Raw genomic sequence first — 21,141 nt, forward strand, 5'->3', positions numbered from 1 at the left:
CGGCCGCCTCCTGGTTCAGTGCGGGGATGAGCTCCTGCAGCCAGTCAGCTGGGGGAACCCGTTGCAGTCCACAGGCCCTCTCAAAGAAGCTGAGGAACCCGTCTATGTCACCCATGTCTTTCAATTGGGCCACCACGAGCCTCTCCAAGCATCTGGCAGTCCTGGGACCCTGGGGCCCATCCGCACTTGGCGCAGCCGGTGCCCCGCCGGTTCTCCGCTCTGCCATGGCCAGCTCATGCTGTCGCTGCCTCTCTCGATCCTGGCGCTCCTTCTCTCGGTCCTGGCGGTCCCTCTCTCGGTCCTGTACTTCCAATTCCTTTATCCGCAGCTGGATCTCCAGCTGCTGCAGCTCCGCTGGGCTGGCCCCTGCCCTAGATGGGCTATGGCTTGCAGGCCTCCCGGGAGACGCTGTCTCATCTCTCCGGTGGGTTCCAGCGCTCCTCCCCCTCTCTGAGCCTAACACACTCTCAGGGGGGGTCTGGCTGCTTCCCCTGGGGACAAGATCCTGGCCCTGTGGCTGGTCATTCTCTTCCAGCTGGGCAATCAGCTGGGCCTTGGTTGCTTTCTGCACAGGCAAGCCCCTCTCTCTGCACAGCCCCACCAGCTCTGCCTTCAGGAGTCGGGCGTAGGCCATCGGCCCGCTGGTCCCCTTGGTGCAGACTCACCAGTCTAGTGCTGCAGCACCCCACGGTTCCCAGGAACTGCTTCGCTCTGTCTCCAGCATGCCTGTCTCCAGAGCTCTTGCTTCTACCACACCTTGTCGCTCACCGCTGGAAGCTTCATCCACGGGGTGCAGTGCATCCCACCCCTGACACCAGTGTGACGGCGCGTTGGGGGGTCCCCTGTCTCCTGCACCCCGAGATGGCACAAACAGACTCCACCAGCCAGTGGAATAGAGTTGGTGTATTGCTTCTCCAGGATACAGCACAGCACAGATGTAATCTGGTTACAGGAACTGGGGGCTATGAGGCCTCAGTGCCCCCTTGAGATGGGGGGATCCCAGCCCCTTCCCCAGTTCCTTCTTCCCTGCTTTCCAGACAGGAACTCACTCTCCTCTTCCAGCCCTGCCCCCAGCCAGGGCCGCAGTCCACCTTCCTTTGTTCCTCTCCATGGGGGGTGACTGGTCAGACAGGTTGACACCTTTGCAGAATGACTCATGGCCTGTCCTTCTGGGCCGCGGTACCAACTGCAGCCAGTGGGGGTTACCCCAGTGCCTGCAGCGTAGAAACCAGCCAGGTACCCCCACTACGTCACACCTGTGCGGGAAGCTACCAAGGCCCAGCTGATTGTCCAGCTGGAAGAGAATGAGCAGCTACGGGGCCAGGATCTTGTCCCCAGGGGAAAAAGCCCGACCCCCCCTGAGAGTGTGTCAGGCTCTGAGAGGAGGCAGAGCACTGGGGCCTGCCGGAGAGATGAGACAGCTTTCCCCGGGAGGCCTGCAAGCCGTAGCCCATCTAGGGCAGGGGCCAGCCGAGCAGAGCCGTGGCGGCTGGAGATCCAGCTGCGGATAAAGGAATTGGAAGTAGAGGACCGAGAGAGGGTCCGCCAGGACTGAGAAAAGGAGCGCCAAGATCGAGAGAGGCAGCGACAGCATGAGTTGGCCATGGCAGAGAGGAGAACCGGTGGGGCACCGGCTGCGCCAAGTGCGGATGGGCCCCAGGGTCCCAGGACTGCCAGACACTTGGAGAGGCTCATGGTGGCCCAATTGAAGGACGTGGGTGACATAGACGGGTTCCTCAGCTCCTTTGAGAGGGCCTGTGGACTGCAACGGGTCCCCCCAGCTGACTGGCTGCAGGAGCTCATCCCCGCACTGAACCAGGAGGCGGCCGGAGTGCTCAGTCAGCTGGAGGACCTACAGCCAGGGGATTACAACCGAGTCAAGGAGGCCCTGCTGCACAAGTTCGGGCTGACCCCCGAGATGTACAGGAAGAAGTTCCGGGGGGAACAGAAAGGGCCACGGGAGACCTATGTGGACCTGGCCTCCCGCCTCGCGCAATACAGCCGCAAGTGGGTGTCTGGAGTCGGAGCCCAGACCGCAGAGGAGCTGCTCAAGCTGGTCCTGATGGAGCAGTTCTATGAAGCGTGCCCACCCAAACTGAGGCTGTGGCTCAAGGACCGCAGACCAGAGACCCCCCAGGAGGCCGGGAGACTGGCAGATGAGTTCACGGAGAGCCGGTCCGGGTGTGAATGGGAGTCCCGGAGAGAAAGGGAACCGCGCAGAGACCGGATCTCGGCTGAGCAACGGAGGGAGTCAACTACGGAGCGAGCCCAAGGAACAGGTCGTCTGCGCCCCAGAGAACCAGCCAGGGCCTGGACAGAGACAGCCCAAAGCCTAACTTACCATCGCTGTGGGCAAAAAGGCCACAAGAGGGCTCAGTGCACCAGGTCCCAGGACCGGGGACTTTCCAGGGTTAACTGGCTGGGGCGGGAGGAAGGGCAGGCTGCCCCAGAGGCAGGGGCTGGCCGGCAAACCCCAGCTCAGAGAGAGGGGAAGGATGCTCAGTGCACCTCCCCTGGGAGGTCTGACCCTCGGGAGGCGGATTTCTCCATGTACCGGGTGGGGGCAGGGCGGCCCCTGCAGAGCGAGTGCCTCATACCCCTGGAGGTGGATGGTAGGAAGGTGACGGGCTTCTGGGACATGGGGGCGTAGGTGACTCTGGCCCAATCAGACATAGTGGCCCCGGAGCAGATACTACCCCACACGCAGCTGACCCTGAGGGGCATAGATGGGTCCCCGTTTAAGGTGCCTGTAGCCAGGGTGCATCTGAAATGGGGAGCCAAGGAAGGTCTCAAGGAAGTGGGGGTGCACCCGCACTTGCCCACCGAGGTGCTGATGGGGAATGACCTAGAGGAGTGGCCCCATGAATCCCAGCGGGCTCTAGTCACTACCCGGAGCCAGAGCCAGCGGGGGGCTGACAACATGGGTCCAGGGAAGGACTCCTGGCAGAGTCCTCAGGGTCCCATCCCAGTGGACACGGGGTCCAGCCAGGCTGGGACTCCGGACCTAGGCAGAGGTGGGGGACAGGTCCAGATCCCTGCCCCAGCAGCTGAATTCCAGGCGGAGGTGCAGGCAGACCCCTCCTTGCAGAGGCTGAGGGACCAGGCTGGCCTCCGTGCAGCTCAGCCCCTGGGAGGAGGTGGCCAAGACAAAACAAAACCGGTCCTAGAACCGAACCTTGGGGCACTCCGCTAGAAACCGACCGCCAGCCTGACATCGAGCCGTTGATCACTACCCGCTGGGCCCGGCCTTCTAGCCAGCTTCCTATCCATCTTACCGTCCATTTAGCCATCCTGGCGCCTGTGTGGGGCTGTGCCCGCAGGTCCCCCTGCCGGGCCAGCTGGAGGCCCCCCCCCGCCCGTGCAGGGCCTGCAAATGAAGGGCGGGAGGGGGGGAGTCACACCCAGGAACCTGGGAAACCTCCTCCCTGTCCGTGGCCCCCTGCTCGGCCAATCAGCAGCGAGATGGGGGGGCGAGAGATCTCGGGGACGTCCCAAGGGCTGGCCCAGGTCACCCCAGAGGGGTCGGTCTCAGAGCGATTCCAGCCCCGCCTCTTTGGGGGGCTCCCCACACAGCCTGGGGGGTGACTCTGAGGCTGCCCTGCCTTGCAGCTGATGTCAGGGGATCTCCATGAGCTCGGCCCTTCCCCCCCCGCCTGCCCCAGGCCCTTGTGGTGTCATTGCCTCACCCCCCCAGTCAGGCTGATGTCCTACCCCCAACCACCCCCTGACAGTCAGAGCCCAACCCCCTCCACCCAGCCACCGCCCAACCCCCACAGGAACGGGCACCAGTCGTCAGAGATCGTCGGGTCCAGGCCCCCGCCCGTCCGGCTGGACCCAGCCCCGTTAGCCCATCCCTGCCCGGTGTCTGCTCGGAAATATCCCCCGTGTGTAACCCCCGCACAGGACGTGTCCCCGAATGTCCAGCCTGAACCTCCCTCGCTGCAGTTAAGCCCATTGCTGCTTGTCCGATCCTCGGAGGCCAAGGGGAACAATTCGCCTCCTCCCTGAACCCAACGTTAGGTACCTGAAAACGGCTCTCCTGGCCCGTCTCAGGCCCAGTGCTCTCCCAGAACCCCCCCTGCATCCAGGGAATGCGTCTGCTCGTCTGCTTTTCTTGTGGACGTGCAAACCCAGTCTGCCTCCGCCCATCGGGAAGAAGGGAGCTTCGGAGAGAGGGTTTGGACTGACATGTGGCTCCAGAAATGCCTCTTCCAAAAACAAAAAAACAAAAAAAGGACTCAAATTGCAGTTCACTGTTTCCATAACTTTTCCTGGCACTAGACCACACTCCTGAAATGTGGGGCCCAGGACTGGAGCCAATAATCCAAGAGGCCTGACCAGCAGCGAGACTCAGCGCAGAGCAGAGCGGAAGAAGCGCTTCCCGAGTCTGGCTCACAACCCTCCTGTTCGTGCCGTTTGCTTGGTTTTGCGCCAGTGTCACCCTGCTGATTCCTATTTGGCTTGTGGACTCTGCCCCCTAGACCCCTTCCTGCCGGATCCTCCCTAGCCAGTCGCTTCCCACGCGCCATGTGCCAAATGGCGGGTCCGTCCTAAGCGGTGCACTTGGCATTTCTCCTCATTCAGCTGCATCCCGTGTGCCGCAGCCCATTCCTCACTTTGTGCGGATCCGTTTGCAGTACGAGCCTGTCCCCCGAGCACCGGCCACTCCTCCCAGCTTGGGACCATCTGCCAACGTACTAAGCGCCCTCTGGATGCCGATAGCTACATGGTCCCAAGCCAGACCCCCGCGGAGCCCCAGGCGTTAGCCCCCCCCCCCCCCCCCGCAGGGCTGGGAACCATTCAGAACGACTCCCCGAGAACGGTTTGGAAGGGAACAAAAGGCCGCCAGCCTCCCCCGTCAGTAACCACCCGCTCGGCCAGTCGGCAGCGAGACCCTGGGAGCTGGGGGGGAGGGGGTGGGTCTCAGTCACCTCCTGCTCCCAGCGCTCTGCCAGCCCCAGCTCTGTGTGAGGCCTCCCACCGCCCCGACCCCCCAACACCCTCCCCACTTGGCGGGGCAGGGAAAGGGGGAAGACGCAGGAGAAGGCGAGACGGGGGGGGGGGACAGGAGGCAAAGGGGAAGCAGACCGAGCAGGCTCCAAACCTTTCCGAGGCTCCGACCGTCCCACCGGGGCCGATCGACCGGGCGCAGGGAAGGGGAAACGCCGCCGAGGCTCCTCCTGCCCCCCCCTCGGTCCCGATTCTCCATCCGGCCCCCGCAGAGACCCTGGGAAGGGGCCGCGCTGCTGCCAAGCCGCGGAAAACTCGGCGCTTGCCCCGCCCTTGCGCCTCTGTCCTGATTGGCTGTTGCCAGAGACTCTTTGTGAGGTCATCGCTGTCCCCCAATAGGCCGTGGTCGTGCAATGGGCCCTTTGTGATGTCACTGCCACCTTTGTGATGTCACTGCCACTCTGCTAGGCTGGTGTCCTGGCCCTGGCCGGCCCCTCTGGCTGTTTGAGGGGTTCCCCTGGAGCCCCACTGAAAGGCAGTTGGGTCGGGGGCCCAGGGGGCTGGGCAGTGACGCCCCAGGGGCTGCTCCCTCCACCCCGCCCAGCTCCTCAGGCGTTAGCAGAGTGTGAGGCCCGAGGGCCCATTAGAGCATCAGATCTGCCCCCCGCACGTCCCAGCCCCCGTACCCACGTTCTGACCCCGCACACACCGGACTGGCCGCTCGTCTGCACTGGAGGCACCAAACGAGGGGGAATCCCTCCCTGGATTTGGCTGTTTGTGCCAATGGTGCATCAGCCTCCCCGGGAAACATTTGTGCCTCATTTCCCCCCTGGGCTCGTCTGTTTGCCCCTTGCAGCCACCAGCCTCGTTCTGCCGCTTCTGCACCGTGAACCAGGAACCGCGGGAGCAGTGAGACTGGCCTGGCCTGGGCTGTGATCCAGGCGAGCCCCAGCGCCCCACCCGCCGGACAGCAAACTCTGGCCGCGCGCACGGGAGGCCTGGGGCTGCGGGACGCGTCCCTGTTTGCTTTGCCGCGCGGCTCCCCCTTCGCTTCGCTCATGTTTCTGTTAAACAAACACGGATCCTTTGCCACAAGCCGCCACGGGTGTGTGCCAAGGGCGAGTGGGAATTAGTGGAAGTGCCCCTCCCTCAGAGGAAAACACACACACACACGCACAGCACCTCATGTACTCACACGCCGCCTCCCATGTACACACACGCACAGTCCCTCCTTTCCACAGCCCCTCGTATACACACACGCACAGCACCTCATGTACACTCACACACGGCCCCTCCTTTACGCACACACCACAGCCCCTCGTATACACACACACACACAGCACCTCATGTACACTCACACACCACCTCCCATGTACACACACGCACAGCCCCTCCTTTACGCACACACCACAGACCCTCGTATACACACACACACGCACAGCACCTCATGTACACTCACACACCACCTCCCATGAACACACGCACAGCGAGGGTCCCAGAGGCTCTGGTGCTCAGCAACAGGAATCCCATTCCCTGGGGGGGGCAGGCTCGGGGGTCGACATTCCAGCAGGACCCTGACCTGGCGTCTGTCGATGTCAGTGCTCAGGGGCCCAGCGGGTCCCTCACCTCTGGCACAGCAGCAGTGGGCAGAGGGGTCGGGCCACTCCCCGGCCGGCCGGTGTCCTCGGCTGGGCCCCTGAGGGACAGTCCCAGCTGGGCCCCGAGCTCCCTAGTGGGGGCTGTGCTGAGCTGGGATGGGAGGGAGGAGATGGGCCCCATCAGTGTCCTGCAGCCAGCTCCCAACCCCCCTGGGCCAGGCGCCTCCCTCTCCACCTCCCTCTGCTGGAGCCAGGGAGAGGAGCTAAGGAGACCGCCAGCTCCTGGGGCACAGGGCGGTGGGCAGGCCCTCCATGGGGACTTGCACCCCCAGCTATCCCAGGGGGACAAGGAGGGACCCAGGGCGGGGCGGGAGCCTGGCTGCAGCATGGGCCTGAACGTCCCAGGGTCTCCCCGAGCCAGGAGACGAGCTGGCCCCCGTCTGGCTCAGACCTGGGGTTGCCAGACGCTTTCAACAATACGGGACACACGGCTGTGACGTAGTGGGGCATAACTTGCTGGGGCTGTGAGCGACCTCCACTGGCTGCTGGCTGTAGCGCAGCCCACCAGGGCAGGGGGTGAGTCATTATGCAAAGGGGGCTCCAAACCTGTCTGACCAGCTACCCCCCAGGGAGAGAAACAAAGGAAGGTGGATGCTGCCCTGGCTGGGGGGCAGGGCGGGAGGAGAGTTAGTTAGTCTCTGTCTGGTATCATGGAGGAAGCAGCCTAGGAAAGGGGCTGGGATTTAGGAGCCAAGACCCCCCCCATATCAAGGGGGGCTGAGGCACCCTAGGCCTCCCTGGATCCCGATTCCATCTGTGCTGTGCTGTATCCTGGAGAGGCAATAAACTCCCTCTGTTCTACCGGCTGGTGCAGTCTGTTCGTGCCACTACGGGGGTGCAGGAGATGGGGGACCCCAACGCGCCGTCGCAACGGGTCTCAGGAGCGGGATCCACTGCACCCCGTGGATGAAGCTCCCAGCAGCGAGTGACAAGGCGCAGTAGAAGCAACAGCCCTGGAGCCAAGCGTGCTGGAGACAGAGCGAAGCGGTTCCGGGGAATCGTGGGGCGCTGCAGCACTAGACTGGTGAGTCTGCACCGAGGGGACCAGCGGGCAGATGGCCTACGCCCGACTCTTGAAGGCAGAGCTGGTGAAGCTGTGCAGAGAGAGGGACTTGCCTGTTGTGACGGCGCGTTGGGGGTCCCCCGTCTCCTCCACCCCGAAATGGCACAAACAGACTCCACCAGCCAGTGGAATTGAGGGTGGTTTATTGCTCCTCCAGGATACAGCACAGCACAGATGTCATCAGGTTACAGGAACTGGGGGCTAAGAGGCCTCAGTGCCCCCTTGAGATGGGGGAATCCCAGCCCCTTCCCCAGTTCCTTCTTCCCTGCTTTCCAGACAGGAACTCACTCTCCTCTTCCAGCCCTGCCCCCAGCCAGGGTCGCATTCCACCTTCCTTTGTTCCTCTCCATGGGGGGTGACTGGTCAGGCAGGTTGAGACCTTCTTTGCATAATGACTCATGGCCTGTCCTTCTGGGCTGCGGTACCAACTGCAGCCAGTGGGGGTTACCCCAGAGCCAGCAGCGTAGAAACCAGCCAGGTACCCCCACTACGTCACAGTTCTCCCCCCTCCGAGAGCGAACTGAGCAGGGTCACTCCGCTCGTGACCTAAGGAAGTTCGGGTCCTCTGCATGGGAACCCGCCCTGGGGACATGGGTGCTCCCCTTCTCTCGGGCCGGCCGCGGCGAGGCCCCACATGAGCTGGCTTCCCTCTGTCCACTCGCCGCCCCGCTCCAGGGCGACTGGCACAGGCCTGTCCTCGGGGGTCACACCCACCCTTCCGCTGGCCTTGATCTCTGGCCAGGGTCTCTCGGGCCGGGGCCATGAGCCCAGCGAGCCTTCTCTGGACAGCCAGGGCGGCTTCCACACCCCACGCTCCATCCAGGGGGGTCTTCCCCTCCCATAACTCTCTCAGCGAGCCCAGAGGGTCTATCTGGGGTAGAGACCCCCAAGCTGCTTTCCTACTGTCTTGGGCCTTCCCGCCCCTCTGGCAGGAGTCACAGGACCGGCAGTACCGTTGCACGGCTGGAAACATCCCCGGCCAGTAGAAGTGTTGGAGCAGCCTCAGCCGGGTGCTCCGGATCCCCCGGTGGCCCCCAACGGGGACATCGTGGGCCAAATACAGCAGCTTGAGGCGATACTTTTGGGGGACGACCAGCTGCCGCTGGACCCCCCATGCCCTCACCTTCCTGGGGGTAAGCTATTCCCGGAACAGGAGTCCACGCTCCTGCAGGAATCTCTCCTGGCCACCTCACCCCAGGGGCTGAGCTGCACGGAGGCCAGCCTGGTCCCTCAGCCTCTGCAAGGAGGGGTCTGCCTGCACCTCAGCCTGGAATTCAGCTGCTGAGGCAGGGATCGGGACCTGTCCCCCACCTTTGCCTAGGTCCGGAGTCCCAGCCTGGCTGGACCCCGTGTCCACTGGGATGGGACCCTGAGGACTCTCCCGGGAGTCCTTCCCTGGACCCACGTTGTCAGCCCCCCGCTGGCTCTGGCTCCGGGCGGTGACTAGAGCCCGCTGGGATTCATGGGGCCACTCCTCTAGGTCATTCCCCATCAGCACCTCGGTGGGCAAGTGCGGGTGCACCCCCACTTCCTTGAGACCTTCCTTCGCCCCCCATTTCAGATGCACCCTGGCTACAGGCACCTTAAACGGGGACCCGTCTATGCCCTTCAGGGTCAGCTGGGTGTGGGGTAGTATCAGCTCTGGGGCCACTATGTCGGATCGGGCCAGAGTCACCTCCGCCCCCATGTCCCAGAAACCCGTCACCTTCCTACCATCCACCTCCAGGGGTATGAGGCACTCGCTCCGCAGGGGCCGTCCTGCCCCCACCCGGTACATGGAGAAATCCGCCTCCCGAGGGTCAGACCTCCCAGGGGAGGTGCACTGAGCATCCTTCCCCTCTCTCTGAGCTGAGGTTTGCCTGCCAGCCCCTGCCTCTGGGGCAGCCTGCCCTTCCTCCGGCCCCAGCCAGTTAACCCTGGAAAGTCCCCGGTCCTGGGACCTGGTGCACTGAGCCCTCTTGTGGCCTTTTTGCCCACAGCGATGGCAAGTTAGGCTTTGGGCTGTCTCTGTCCAGGCCATGGCTGGTTCTCTGGGGCGCAGACGACCTGTTCTCTGGGCTCATCTCTTAGTTGACTCCCTCCGTCGCTCAGCCGAGATCCGGTCTCTGCGCGATTCCCTTTCTCTCCGGGACTCCCGTTCACACCCAGACCGGCTCTCTGTGAACTCATCCGCCAGCCTCCCGGCCTCCTGGGGGGTCTCTGGTCTTCGATCCTTGAGCCACAGCCTCAGTTTGGGTGGGCATGCTTCATAGAACTGCTCCATCAAGACCAGCTTGAGCAGCTCCTCTGCGGTCTGGGCTCCGACTCCAGACACCCACTTATGGCAGTATTGCGCCAGGCGGGAGGCCAGGTCCACATAGGTCTCCCGTGGCCCTTTCTGTACCCCCCGGAACTTCTTCCTGTACATCTCGGGGGTCAGCCCGAACTTGTGCAGCAGGGCCTCCTTGACTCGGTTGTAATCCCCTGGCTGTAGGTCCTCCAGCTGACTGAGCACTCCGGCCGCCTCCTGGTTCAGTGCGGGGACGAGCTCCTGCAGCCAGTCAGCCGGGGGAACCCGTTGCAGTCCACAGGCCCTCTCAAAGGAGCTGAGGAATCCGTCTATGTCGCCCATGTCCATCAATTGGGCCACCACGAGCCTCTCCAAGCATCTGGCAGTCCCGGGATCCTGGGGCCCATCCGCACTTGGCGCAGCCGGTGCCCCGCCGGTTCTCCTCTCTGCCATGGCCAACTCATGCTGTCGCTGCCTCTCTCGGTCCTGGCGCTCCTTCTCTCGGTCCTGGCGGTCCCTCTCTCGGTCTTCTACTTCCAATTCCTTTATCCGCAGCTGGATCTCCAGCTGCTGCAGATCCGCTGGGCTGGCCCCTGCCCTAGATGGGCTACGGCTTGCAGGCCTCCCGGGAGACGCTGTCTCATCTCTCCGGTGGGTTCCAGCGCTCCTCCCCCTCTCTGAGCCTGACACACTCTCAGGTGGGGTCTGGCTGCTTCCCCTGGGGACAAGATCCTGGCCCTGTGGCTGGTCATTCTCTTCCAGCCGGGCAATCAGCTGGGCCTTGGTTGCTTTCTGCACAGGTAAGCCCCTCTCTCTGCACAGCCCCACCAGCTCTGCCTTCAAGAGTCGGGCGTAGGCCATCTGCCCGCTGGGCCCCTCGGTGCAGACTCACCAGTCTAGTGCTGCAGCGCCCCACGGTTCCCAGGAACCGCTTCGCTCTGTCTCCAGCACGCCTGTCTCCAGAGCTCTTGCTTTTACCACACCTTGTCGCTCACCGCTGGAAGCTCCATCCACAGGGTGCAGTGCATCCCACTTCTGACGCCAGTGTGACGGCGCGTTGGGGGGTCCCCCGTCTCCTGCACCCCGAGATGGCACAAACAGACTCCACCAGCCAGTGGAATAGAGTTGGTGTATTGCTTCTCCAGGATACAGCACAGCACAGATGTAATCTGGTTACAGGAACTGGGGGCTATGAGGCCTCAGTGCCCCCTTGAGATGGGGGGATCCCAGCCCCTTCCCCAGTTCCTTCTTCCCTGCTTTCCAGACAGGAACTCACTCTCCTCTTCCAGCCCTGCCCCCAGCCAGGGCCGCAGTCCACCTTCCTTTGTTCCTCTCCATGGGGGGTGACTGGTCAGACAGATTGAGACCTTCTTTGCAGAATGACTCATGGCCTGTCCTTCTGGGCCGCGGTACCAACTGCAGCCAGTGGGGGTTACCCCAGAGCCTGCAGCGTAGAAACCAGCCAGGTACCCCCACTACGTCACACCTGTGCGGAAAGCTACCAAGGCCCAGCTGATTGCCCAGCTGGAAGTGAATGAGCAGCTACGGGGCCAGGATCTTGTCCCCAGGGGAAAAAGCCAGACCCCACCCTGAGAGAGTGTTAGGCTCTGAGAGGAGGCAGAGCACTGGGGCCTGCCGGAAAGATGAGACAGCTTTCCCCGGGAGGCCTGCAAGCCATAGCCCATCTAGGGCAGGGGCCAGCCGAGCAGAGCTGTGGCGGCTGGAGATCCAGCTGCAGATAAAGAAATTGGAAGTAGAGGACCGAGAGAGGGACCGCCAGGACCGAGAGAGGGTCCGCCAGGACCGAGAAAAGGAGCGCCAAGATCGAGAGAGGCAGCGACAGCATGAGCTGGCCATGGCAGAGCGGAGAACCGGCGGGGCACCGGCCGCGCCAAGTGCGGATCGGCCCCAGGGTCCCGGGACTGCCGGACGCTTGGAGAGGCTCGTGGTGGCCCAATTGAAGGACGTGGGTGATATAGACGGGTTCCTCAGCTCCTTTGAGAGGGCCTGTGGACTGCAACGGGTCCCCCCAGCTGACTGGCTGCAGGAGCTCATCCCCGCACTGAACCAGGAGGCGGCCGGAGTGCTCAGTCAGCTGGAGGACCTACAGCCAGGGGATTACAACCGAGTCAAGGAGGCCCTGCTGCACAAGTTCGGGCTGACCCCCAAGATGTACAGGAAGAAGTTCCGGGGGGTACAGAAAGGGCCACGGGAGACCTATGTGGACTCGGCCGCCCACCTGGCGCAATACTGCCGCAAGTGGGTGTCTGGAGTCGGAGCCCAGACCGCAGAGGAGCTGCTCAGGCTGGTCCTGATGGAGCAGTTCTATGAAGTGTGCCCACCCAAACTGAGGCTGTGGCTCAAGGACCGGAGACCAGAGAACCCCCAGGAGGCCGGGAGGCTGGCGGATGAGTTCACGGAGAGCCGGTCCAGGTGTGAACGGGAGTCCCGGAGAGAAAGGAAACCGCGCAGAGACCGGATCTCGGCTGAGCGATGGAGGGAGTCAACTACGAGATGAGCCCAAGGAACAGGTCGTCTGTGCCCCAGAGAACCAGCCAGGGCCTGGACAGAGACAGCCCAAAGCCTAACTTGCCATCGCTGTGGGCAAAAAGGCCACAAGAGGGCTCAGTGCACCAGGTCCCAGGACCGGGGACTTTCCAGGGTTAACTGGCTGGGGCGGGAGGAAGGGCAGGCTGCCCCAGAGGCAGGGGCTGGCCAGCAAACCCCAGCTCAGAGAGAGGGGAAGGATGCTCAGTGCACCTCCCCTGGGAGGTCTGATTCTCAGGAGGCGGATTTCTCTGTGTACCGGGTGGGGGCAGGGCGGCCCCTGCGGAGCGAGTGCCTCATACCCCTGGAGGTGGATGGTAGGAAGGTGACGGGCTTCTGGGACACGGGGGCGGAGGTGACTCTGGCCCGATCCGACATAGTGGCCCCAGAGCGGATACTACCCCACACGCAGCTGACCCTGAAGGGCATAGACGGGTCCCCGTTTAAGGTGCCTGTAGCCAGGGTGCATCTGAAATGGGGGGCGAAGGAAGGTCTCAAGGAAGTGGGGGTGCACCCACACTTGCCCACCGAGGTGCTTATGGGGAATGACCTAGAGGAGTGGCCCCATGAATCCCAGCGGGCTCTAGTCACTACCCGGAGCCAGAGCCAGAGCCAGCGGGGGGCTGACAACGTGGGTCCAGGGAAGGACTCCGGGCATCGTCCTCAGGGTCCCATCCCAGTGGACACGGGGTCCAGCCAGGCTGGGACTCCGGACCCAGGCAAAGGTGGGGGACAGGTCCCGATCCCTGCCTCAGCAGATGAATTCCAGACGGAGGTGCAGGCAGACCCCTCCTTGCAGAGGCTGAGGGACCAGGCTGGCCTCCATGCAGCTCAGCCCCTGGGAGGAGGTGGCCAAGACAAAACAAAACCGGTCCTAGAACCGAACCTTGGGGCACTCCGCTAGAAACCGACCGCCAGCCTGACATCGAGCCGTTGATCACTACCCGCTGGGCCCGGCCTTCTAGCCAGCTTCCTATCTACCTTACCGTCCATTTAGACATCCTGGCGCCTGTGCCCGCAGGTCCCCCTGCCGGGCCAGCTGGAGGCCCCCCCCCCCCGCCCGTGCAGGGCCTGCAAGGGAAGGGCGGGAGGGGGGGAGTCACACCCGGGAACCTGGGAAACCTCCTCCCTGTCCGTGGCCCCCTGCTCGGTCAATCAGCAGCGAGATGGGGGGGGCGAGAGATCTCGGGGACGTCCCAAGGGCTGGCCCAGGTCACCCCAGAGGGGTCGGTCTCAGAGCGATTCCAGCCCCGCCTCTTTGGGGGGCTCCCCACACAGCCTGGGGGGTGAGTCTGAGGCTGCCTTGCCTTGCAGCTGATGTCAGGGGATCTCCATGAGCTCGGCCCTTCCCCCCCGCCTGCCCGAGGCCCTTGTGGTGTCATTGCCTCACCCCCCCAGTCAGGCTGATGTCCTACCCCCAACCACCCCCTGACAGTCAGAGCCCAACCCCCTCCACCCAGCCACCGCCCAACCCCCACAGGAACGGGCACCAGTCGTCAGAGATCGTCGGGTCCAGCCCCCCGCCCGTCCGGCTGGACCCAGCCCCGTTAGCCCATCCCTGCCCGGTGTCTGCTCGGAAATATCCCCCGTGTGTAACCCCCGCACAGGACGTGTCCCCGAATGTCCAGCCTGAACCTCCCTCGCTGCAGTTAAGCCCATTGCTGCTTGTCCGATCCTCGGAGGCCAAGGGGAACAATTCGCCTCCTCCCTGAACCCAACCTTAGGTACCTGAAAACGGCTCTCCTGGCCCGTCTCAGGCCCAGTGCTCTCCCAGAACCCCCCCTGCATCCAGGGAATGCATCTGCTCGTCTGCTTTTCTTGTGGACGTGCAAACCCAGTCTGCCTCCGCCCATCGGGAAGAAGGGAGCTTCGGAAAGAGGGTTTGGACTGACATGTGGCTCCAGAAATGCCTCTTCCAAAAACAAAAACAAACAAAAAAAGGACTCAAATTGCAGTTCACTGTTTCCATAACTTTTCCTGGCACTAGACCACACTCCTGAAATGTGGGGCCCAGGACTGGAGCCAATAATCCAAGAGGCCTGACCAGCAGCGAGACTCAGCGCAGAGCAGAGCGGAAGAAGCGCTTCCCGAGTCTGGCTCACAACCCTCCTGTTCGTGCCGTTTGCTTGGTTTTGCGCCAGTGTCACCCTGCTGATTCCTATTTGGCTTGTGGACTCTGCCCCCTAGACCCCTTCCTGCCGGATCCTCCCTAGCCAGTCGCTTCCCACGCGCCATGTGCCAAATGGCGGGTCCGTCCTAAGCGGTGCACTTGGCATTTCTCCTCATTCAGCTGCATCCCGTGTGCCGCAGCCCATTCCTCACTTTGTGCGGATCCGTTTGCAGTACGAGCCTGTCCCCCGAGCACCGGCCACTCCTCCCAGCTTGGGACCATCTGCCAACGTACTAAGCGCCCTCTGGATGCCGATAGCTACATGGTCCCAAGCCAGACCCCCGCGGAGCCCCAGGCGTTAGCCCCCCCCCCCCCCCCCGCAGGGCTGGGAACCATTCAGAACGACTCCCCGAGAACGGTTTGGAAGGGAACAAAAGGCCGCCAGCCTCCCCCGTCAGTAACCACCCGCTCGGCCAGTCGGCAGCGAGACCCCGGGAGCTGGGGGGCGGGGGGTGGGTCTCAGTCACCTCCTGCTCCCAGTGCTCTGCCAGCCCCAGCTCTGTGTGAGGCCTCCCACCGCCCCAACCCCCCAACACCCTCCCCACTTGGCGGGGCAGGGAAAGGGGGAAGACGCAGGAGAAGGCGAGACGGGGGGCAGGGGGCAAAGGGGAAGCAGACCGAGCAGGCTCCAAACCTTTCCGAGGCTCCGACCGTCCCACCGGGGCCGATCGACCGGGCGCAGGGAAGGGGAAACGCCGCCGAGGCTCCTCCTGCCCCCCCCTCGGTCCCGATTCTCCATCCGGCCCCCGCAGAGACCCTGGGAAGGGGCCGCACTGCTGCCAAGCCGCGGAAAACTCGGCGCTTGCCCCGCCCTTGCGCCTCTGTCCTGATTGGCTGTTGCCAGGGTCTCTTTGTGAGGTCATCGCTGTCCCCCAATAGGCCGTAGTCGTGCAATGGGCCCTTTGTGATGTCACTGCCACCTTTGTGATGTCACTGCCACTCTGCTAGGCTGGTGTCCTGGCCCTGGCCGGCCCCTCTGGCTGTCTGAGGGGTTCCCCTGGAGCCCCACTGAATGGCGGTTGGGTCGGGGGCCCAGGGGGCTGGGCAGTGACGCCCCAGGGGCTGCTCCCTCCGCCCCGCCCAGCTCCTCAGTCGTTAGCAGAGTGTGAGGCCAGAGGGCCCATTAGAGCGTCAGATCTGCCCCCCGCACGTCCCAGCCCCCGTACCCACGTTCTGACCCCGCACACACCGGACTGGCCGCTCGTCTGCACTGCAGGCACCAAACGAGGGGGAATCCCTCCCTGGATTTGGCTGTTTGTGCCAACGGTGCATCAGCCTCCCCGGGAAACATTTGTGCCTCATTTCCCCCTGGGCTCGTCTGTTTGCCCCTTGCAGCCACCAGCCTCGTTCTGCCGTTTCTGCACCGTGAACCAGCCCGTTCTCAGGGACGTTGTCGCCCCAGGAAGCCGTTAGACACGTCCGTGAGTCCCCTCTCGGCGTCCTTGGGCAGACGCTAAGCAGACGGGGTTTTCTTCAGCCCTCACAACGGGGGGCTCTTTGCTGCCCCAGCTCCTGTTTTCCAACAGCTGTGTCCATGTGGCCCCGGAGGCGGCCGCGGCCTCCAATCTCCGTCTCCCGGAGGCTGTGTCGCCTCCCGGCCGGCTCACCCCTCTGCCCACGTGCCTGGCGACGCTTGGAGCCGCGTTCCCCGCAGCAGCGCCCTGTGGGTGCCCATGGAGCGTCTAGTCCTGCATGTCCCCAAAATCGTTCTCATAGTCCCCCACCCGCCGCCAGCTCTGCGTCCTGCTGGCCAGTTCCTGCTCCAGATCTTCCCTAGCCAGCCCCACTGCACCCCACGCCAGCCCTGCTTCCGGTGGCCAGTCCTCCCCTCCTCCTGAGCTTCCCCGGCCAGCAGCGCTGCACCCCACGCCAGCCCTGCTTCCGGCAGCCAGTTCTCCCCTCCTTCGGATCTTCCCCAGCCAGCCCCGCTGCACCCCACGCCAGCCCTGCTTCCAGCAGCCAGTTCTCCCCTCCTCCGGATCTTCCCCAGCCAGCCCCACTGCACCCCACGCCAGCCCTGCTTCCGGCAGCCAGTTCTCCCCTCCTCTGGATCTTCCCCAGCCAGCCCCACTGCACCCCACGCCAGCCCTGCTTCCGGCAGCCAGTTCTCCCCTCCTCCGGATCTTCCCCGGCCAGCCCCGCTGCACCCCACGCCAGCCCTGCTTCCGGCAGCCAGTTCTCCCCTCCTCCTGAGCTTCCCCAGCCAGCCCCCCTGCACTCCACGCCAGCCCTGCTTCCGGCAGCCAGTCCTCCCCTCCTCCGGATCTTCCCCGGCCAGCCCCCCTGCACCCCACGCCAGCCCTGCTTCCGGCAGCCAGTCCTCCCCTCCTCCTGAGCTTCCCCGGCCAGCCCCCCTGCACCCCACGCCAGCCCTGCTTCCGGCAGCCAGTTCTCCCCTCCTCCTGAGCTTCCCCGGCCAGCCCCCCTACTTCTCCCCTATATCCCATGGCCAGCCCTGTTCCGCCCCCCTCCCTCCTCCGCCACTGACCTGCTTACCTGGTTCTTTAAGGCTGCCAGCACAACATGGAGTCTTTTTTTTTTCTCAAGTTTGGTGTCCTCCCCCTTTTTTTGTGGGGGGATGTTCGCTCCAGACGGGAGGTTCCCAGGCAGCCGGTGTGGAGGGACAGGGATGGGCGGGTGCACGTGGAAGCCAAGTGGGAGCAGGACCCAGGGGGAGAAGAATCAGAGAGCGCAGAGGACACAGAGGGAGCCAGACAGAGACAGGGGCCCGGCCGGACACCACAGGGAGCCAGACGGAGACGGGGGCCCGGCCGGACACCACAGGGAGCCAGACGGAGACGGGGGCCCGGCCGGACACCACAGGGAGCCAGACGGAGACGGGGTCCCGGCCGGACACCACAGGGAGCCAGACGGAGACAGGGCCCCGGCCGGACACCACAGGGAGCCAGACGGAGACAGGGGCCCGGCCGGACACCACAGGGAGCCAGACGGAGACGGGGGCCCGGCCGGACACCACAGGGAGCCAGACGGAGACGGGGGCCCGGCCGGACACCACAGGGAGCCCGACGGAGACGGGGGCCCGGCCGGACACCACAGGGAGCCCGACGGAGACGGGGGGCCTGGCCAGACACCACAGGGAGCCAGACGGAGACGGGGGCCCGGCCGGACACCACAGGGAGCCAGATGGAGACGGGGGCCTGGCCAGACACCACAGGGAGCCAGACGGAGACGGGGGCCCGGCCGGACACCACAGGGAGCCAGACGGAGATGGGGGCCTGGCCGGACACCACAGGGAGCCAGACGGAGATGGGGGCCTGGCCGGACACCACAGGGAGCCAGACGGAGACGGGGGCCCGGCCAGACACCACAGGGAGCCCGACGGAGACGGGGGGGCCTGGCCAGACACCACAGGGAGCCAGACGGAGACGGGGGCCCGGCCGGACACCACAGGGAGCCAGACGGAGACGGGGGGCCCGGCTGGACACCACAGGGAGCCAGACGGAGACGGGGGCCCGGCCAGACACCACAGGGAGCCCGACGGAGACGGGGGCCCGGCCAGACACCACAGGGAGCCAGACGGAGACGGGGGCCCGGCCTGACACCACAGGGAGCCAGACGGAGACGGGGGCCCGGCCAGACACCACAGGGAGCCAGATGGAGACGGGGGCCCGGCCAGACACCACAGGGAGCCAGACGGAGATGGGGGCCTGGCCAGACACCACAGGGAGCCAGATGGAGACGGGGGCCTGGCCAGACACCACAGGGAGCCAGACGGAGACGGGGGCCTGGCCAGACACCACAGGGAGCCAGATGGAGACGGGGGGCCCGGCCGGACACCACAGGGAGCCAGACGGAGACGGGGGCCTGGCCAGACACCACAGGGAGCCAGACGGAGACGGGGGCCTGGCCAGACACCACAGGGAGCCAGACGGAGACGGGGGCCTGGCCAGACACCACAGGGAGCCAGATGGAGACGGGGGGCCCGGCCGGACACCACAGGGAGCCAGACGGAGACGGGGGGGCCCGGCCAGACACCACAGGGAACCAGACGGAGACGGGGGGGCCCGGCCAGACACCACAGGGAGCCAGACGGAGACGGGGGCCTGGCCAGACACCACAGGGAGCCAGACGGAGACGGGGGCCTGGCCGGACACCACAGGGAGCCAGATGGAGACGGGGGCCTGGCCAGACACCACAGGGAGCCAGATGGAGACGGGGGCCTGGCCAGACACCACAGGGAGCCAGATGGAGACGGGGGGCCCGGCCGGACACCACAGGGAGCCAGACGGAGACGGGGGCCCGGCCAGACACCACAGGGAGCCAGACGGAGACGGGGGGGCCCGGCCGGACACCACAGGGAGCCAGATGGAGACGGGGGCCCGGCCGGACACCACAGGGAGCCAGACGGAGACGGGGGGGCCTGGCCAGACACCACAGGGAACCAGACGGAGACGGGGGGCCCGGCCGGACACCACAGGGAGCCAGACGGAGACGGGGGGCCTGGCCAGACACCACAGGGAGCCAGACGGAGATGGGGGCCTGGCCGGACACCACAGGGAGCCAGACAGAGACGGGGGCCCGGCCGGACACCACAGGGAGCCAGACGGAGATGGGGGCCTGGCCAGACACCACAGGGAGCCAGACGGAGCCGGGGGGCCTGGCCGGACACCACAGGGAGCGAGATGGAGACGGGGGCCTGGCCGGACACCACAGGGAGCCAGATGGAGACGGGGGCCTGGCCAGACACCACAGGGAGCCAGACGGAGACGGGGGCCCGGCCGGACACCACAGGGAGCCAGATGAAGACGGGGGCCTGGCCGGACACCACAGGGAGCCAGACGGAGACGGGGGCCCGGCCAGACACCACAGGGAGCCAGACGGAGACGGGGGCCCGGCCGGACACCACAGGGAGCCAGACGGAGACGGGGGCCTGGCCAGACACCACAGGGAGCCAGACGGAGACGGGGGCCCGGCCATACACCACAGGGAGCGAGATGGAGACGGGGGCCTGGCCGGACACCACAGGGAGCCAGACGGAGACGGGGGCCCGGCCAGACACCACAGGGAGCCAGATGGAGACGGGGGCCCGGCCGGACACCACAGGGAGCCAGACGGAGATGGGGGCCTGGCCAGACACCACAGGGAACCAGACGGAGACGGGGGGGCCTGGCCAGACACCACAGGGAACCAGACGGAGACGGGGGCCCGGCCAGACACCACAGGGAACCAGACGGAGACGGGGGGGCCCGGCCAGACACCACAGGGAACCAGACGGAGACAGGGGCCTGGCCAGACACCACAGGGAGCCAGACGGAGACGGGGGCCCGGCCGGACACCACAGGGAGCCAGACGGAGACGGGGGCCCGGCCGGCCACCACAGGGAGCCAGACGGAGATGGGGGCCTGGCCAGACACCACAGGGAGCCAGACGGAGCCGGGGGGCCTGGCCGGACACCACAGGGAGCCAGACGGAGACGGGGGCCTGGCCAGACACCACAGGGAGCCAGACGGAGACGGGGGCCCGGCCGGACACCACAGGGAGCGAGATGGAGACGGGGGCCTGGCCGGACACCACAGGGAGCCAGACGGAGACGGGGGCCCGGCCGGACACCACAGGGAGCCAGATGGAGACGGGGGCCCGGCCAGACACCACAGGGAGCCAGATGGAGACGGGGGCCCGGCCGGACACCACAGGGAGCCAGATGGAGACGGGGGCCTGGCCAGACACCACAGGGAGCCAGACGGAGACGGGGGCCCAGCCGGACACCACAGGGAGCCAGACGGAGACGGGGGCCCGGCCAGACACCACAGGGAGCCAGACGGAGACGGGGGCCCGGCCGGACACCACAGGGAGCCAGATGGAGACGGGGGCCTGGCCAGACACCACAGGGAGCCAGACGGAGACGGGGGCCCAGCCGGACACCACAGGGAGCCAGACGGAGACGGGGGCCCGGCCAGACACCACAGGGAGCCAGATGGAGACGGGGGCCCGGCCAGACACCACAGGGAGCCAGATGGAGACGGGGGCCCGGCCGGACACCACAGGGAGCCAGACGGAGACGGGGGCCCGGCCTGACACCACAGGGAGCCAGACGGAGACGGGGGCCCAGACGGACACCACAGGGAGCCAGATGGAGACGGGGGCCCGGCCGGACACCACAGGGAGCCAGACGGAGACGGGGGCCCAGCCGGACACCACAGGGAGCCAGATGGAGACGGGGGCCCGGCCGGACACCACAGGGAGCCAGATGGAGACGGGGGCCCGGCCAGACACCACAGGGAGCCAGACGGAGACGGGGGCCCGGCCGGACACCACAGGGAGCCAGACGGAGACGGGGGCCTGGCCGGACACCACAGGGAGCCAGACGGAGACGGGGGCCTGGCCGGACACCACAGGGAGCCAGACGGAGACGGGGGGGCCTGGCCGGACACCACAGGGAGCCAGACGGAGACGGGGGCCCGGCCGGACACCACAGGGAGCCAGACGGAGACAGGGGCCTGGCCGGACACCACAGGGAGCCAGA

General features: G+C 65.6%; 1 protein-coding gene and 1 pseudogene across 6 annotated transcripts in view; one reads left to right on the forward strand and one right to left on the reverse strand.

The window, feature by feature from the left end:
- The window catches only part of LOC106731447 (C-type lectin-like), a 37,165-nt gene extending 30,740 nt beyond the window's left edge, over positions 1 to 6,425 (reverse strand). For 2 of the 5 annotated variants that reach the window (XM_075916741.2, XM_089777724.1), the window contains exon 1: positions 5,105 to 5,201. Coding sequence is in view for 1 of the 5 variants with exons in the window: in XM_075916746.2 (XP_075772861.2) it covers positions 5,105 to 5,333 (229 nt within the window). In the remaining 4 variants the exon portion in view is untranslated. Of the gene's footprint in view, positions 1 to 4,024; positions 4,180 to 5,104 lie in introns of those variants that run through there. The other 3 variants (XM_075916746.2, XM_089777701.1, XM_089777718.1) reach the window with 3 other exon arrangements.
- LOC142825021 (adenylate kinase 8 pseudogene) overlaps positions 1 to 21,141 on the forward strand; it is a 378,854-nt pseudogene that overhangs the window by 199,511 nt on the left and 158,202 nt on the right. The gene's annotated exons all lie outside the window — the stretch shown is intronic.

This window comes from Pelodiscus sinensis, chromosome 1, assembly GCF_052426305.1.
Source record: "Pelodiscus sinensis isolate ZL-2025 chromosome 1, ASM5242630v1, whole genome shotgun sequence".
In the NCBI taxonomy this organism is placed as follows: domain Eukaryota; kingdom Metazoa; phylum Chordata; order Testudines; family Trionychidae; genus Pelodiscus; species Pelodiscus sinensis.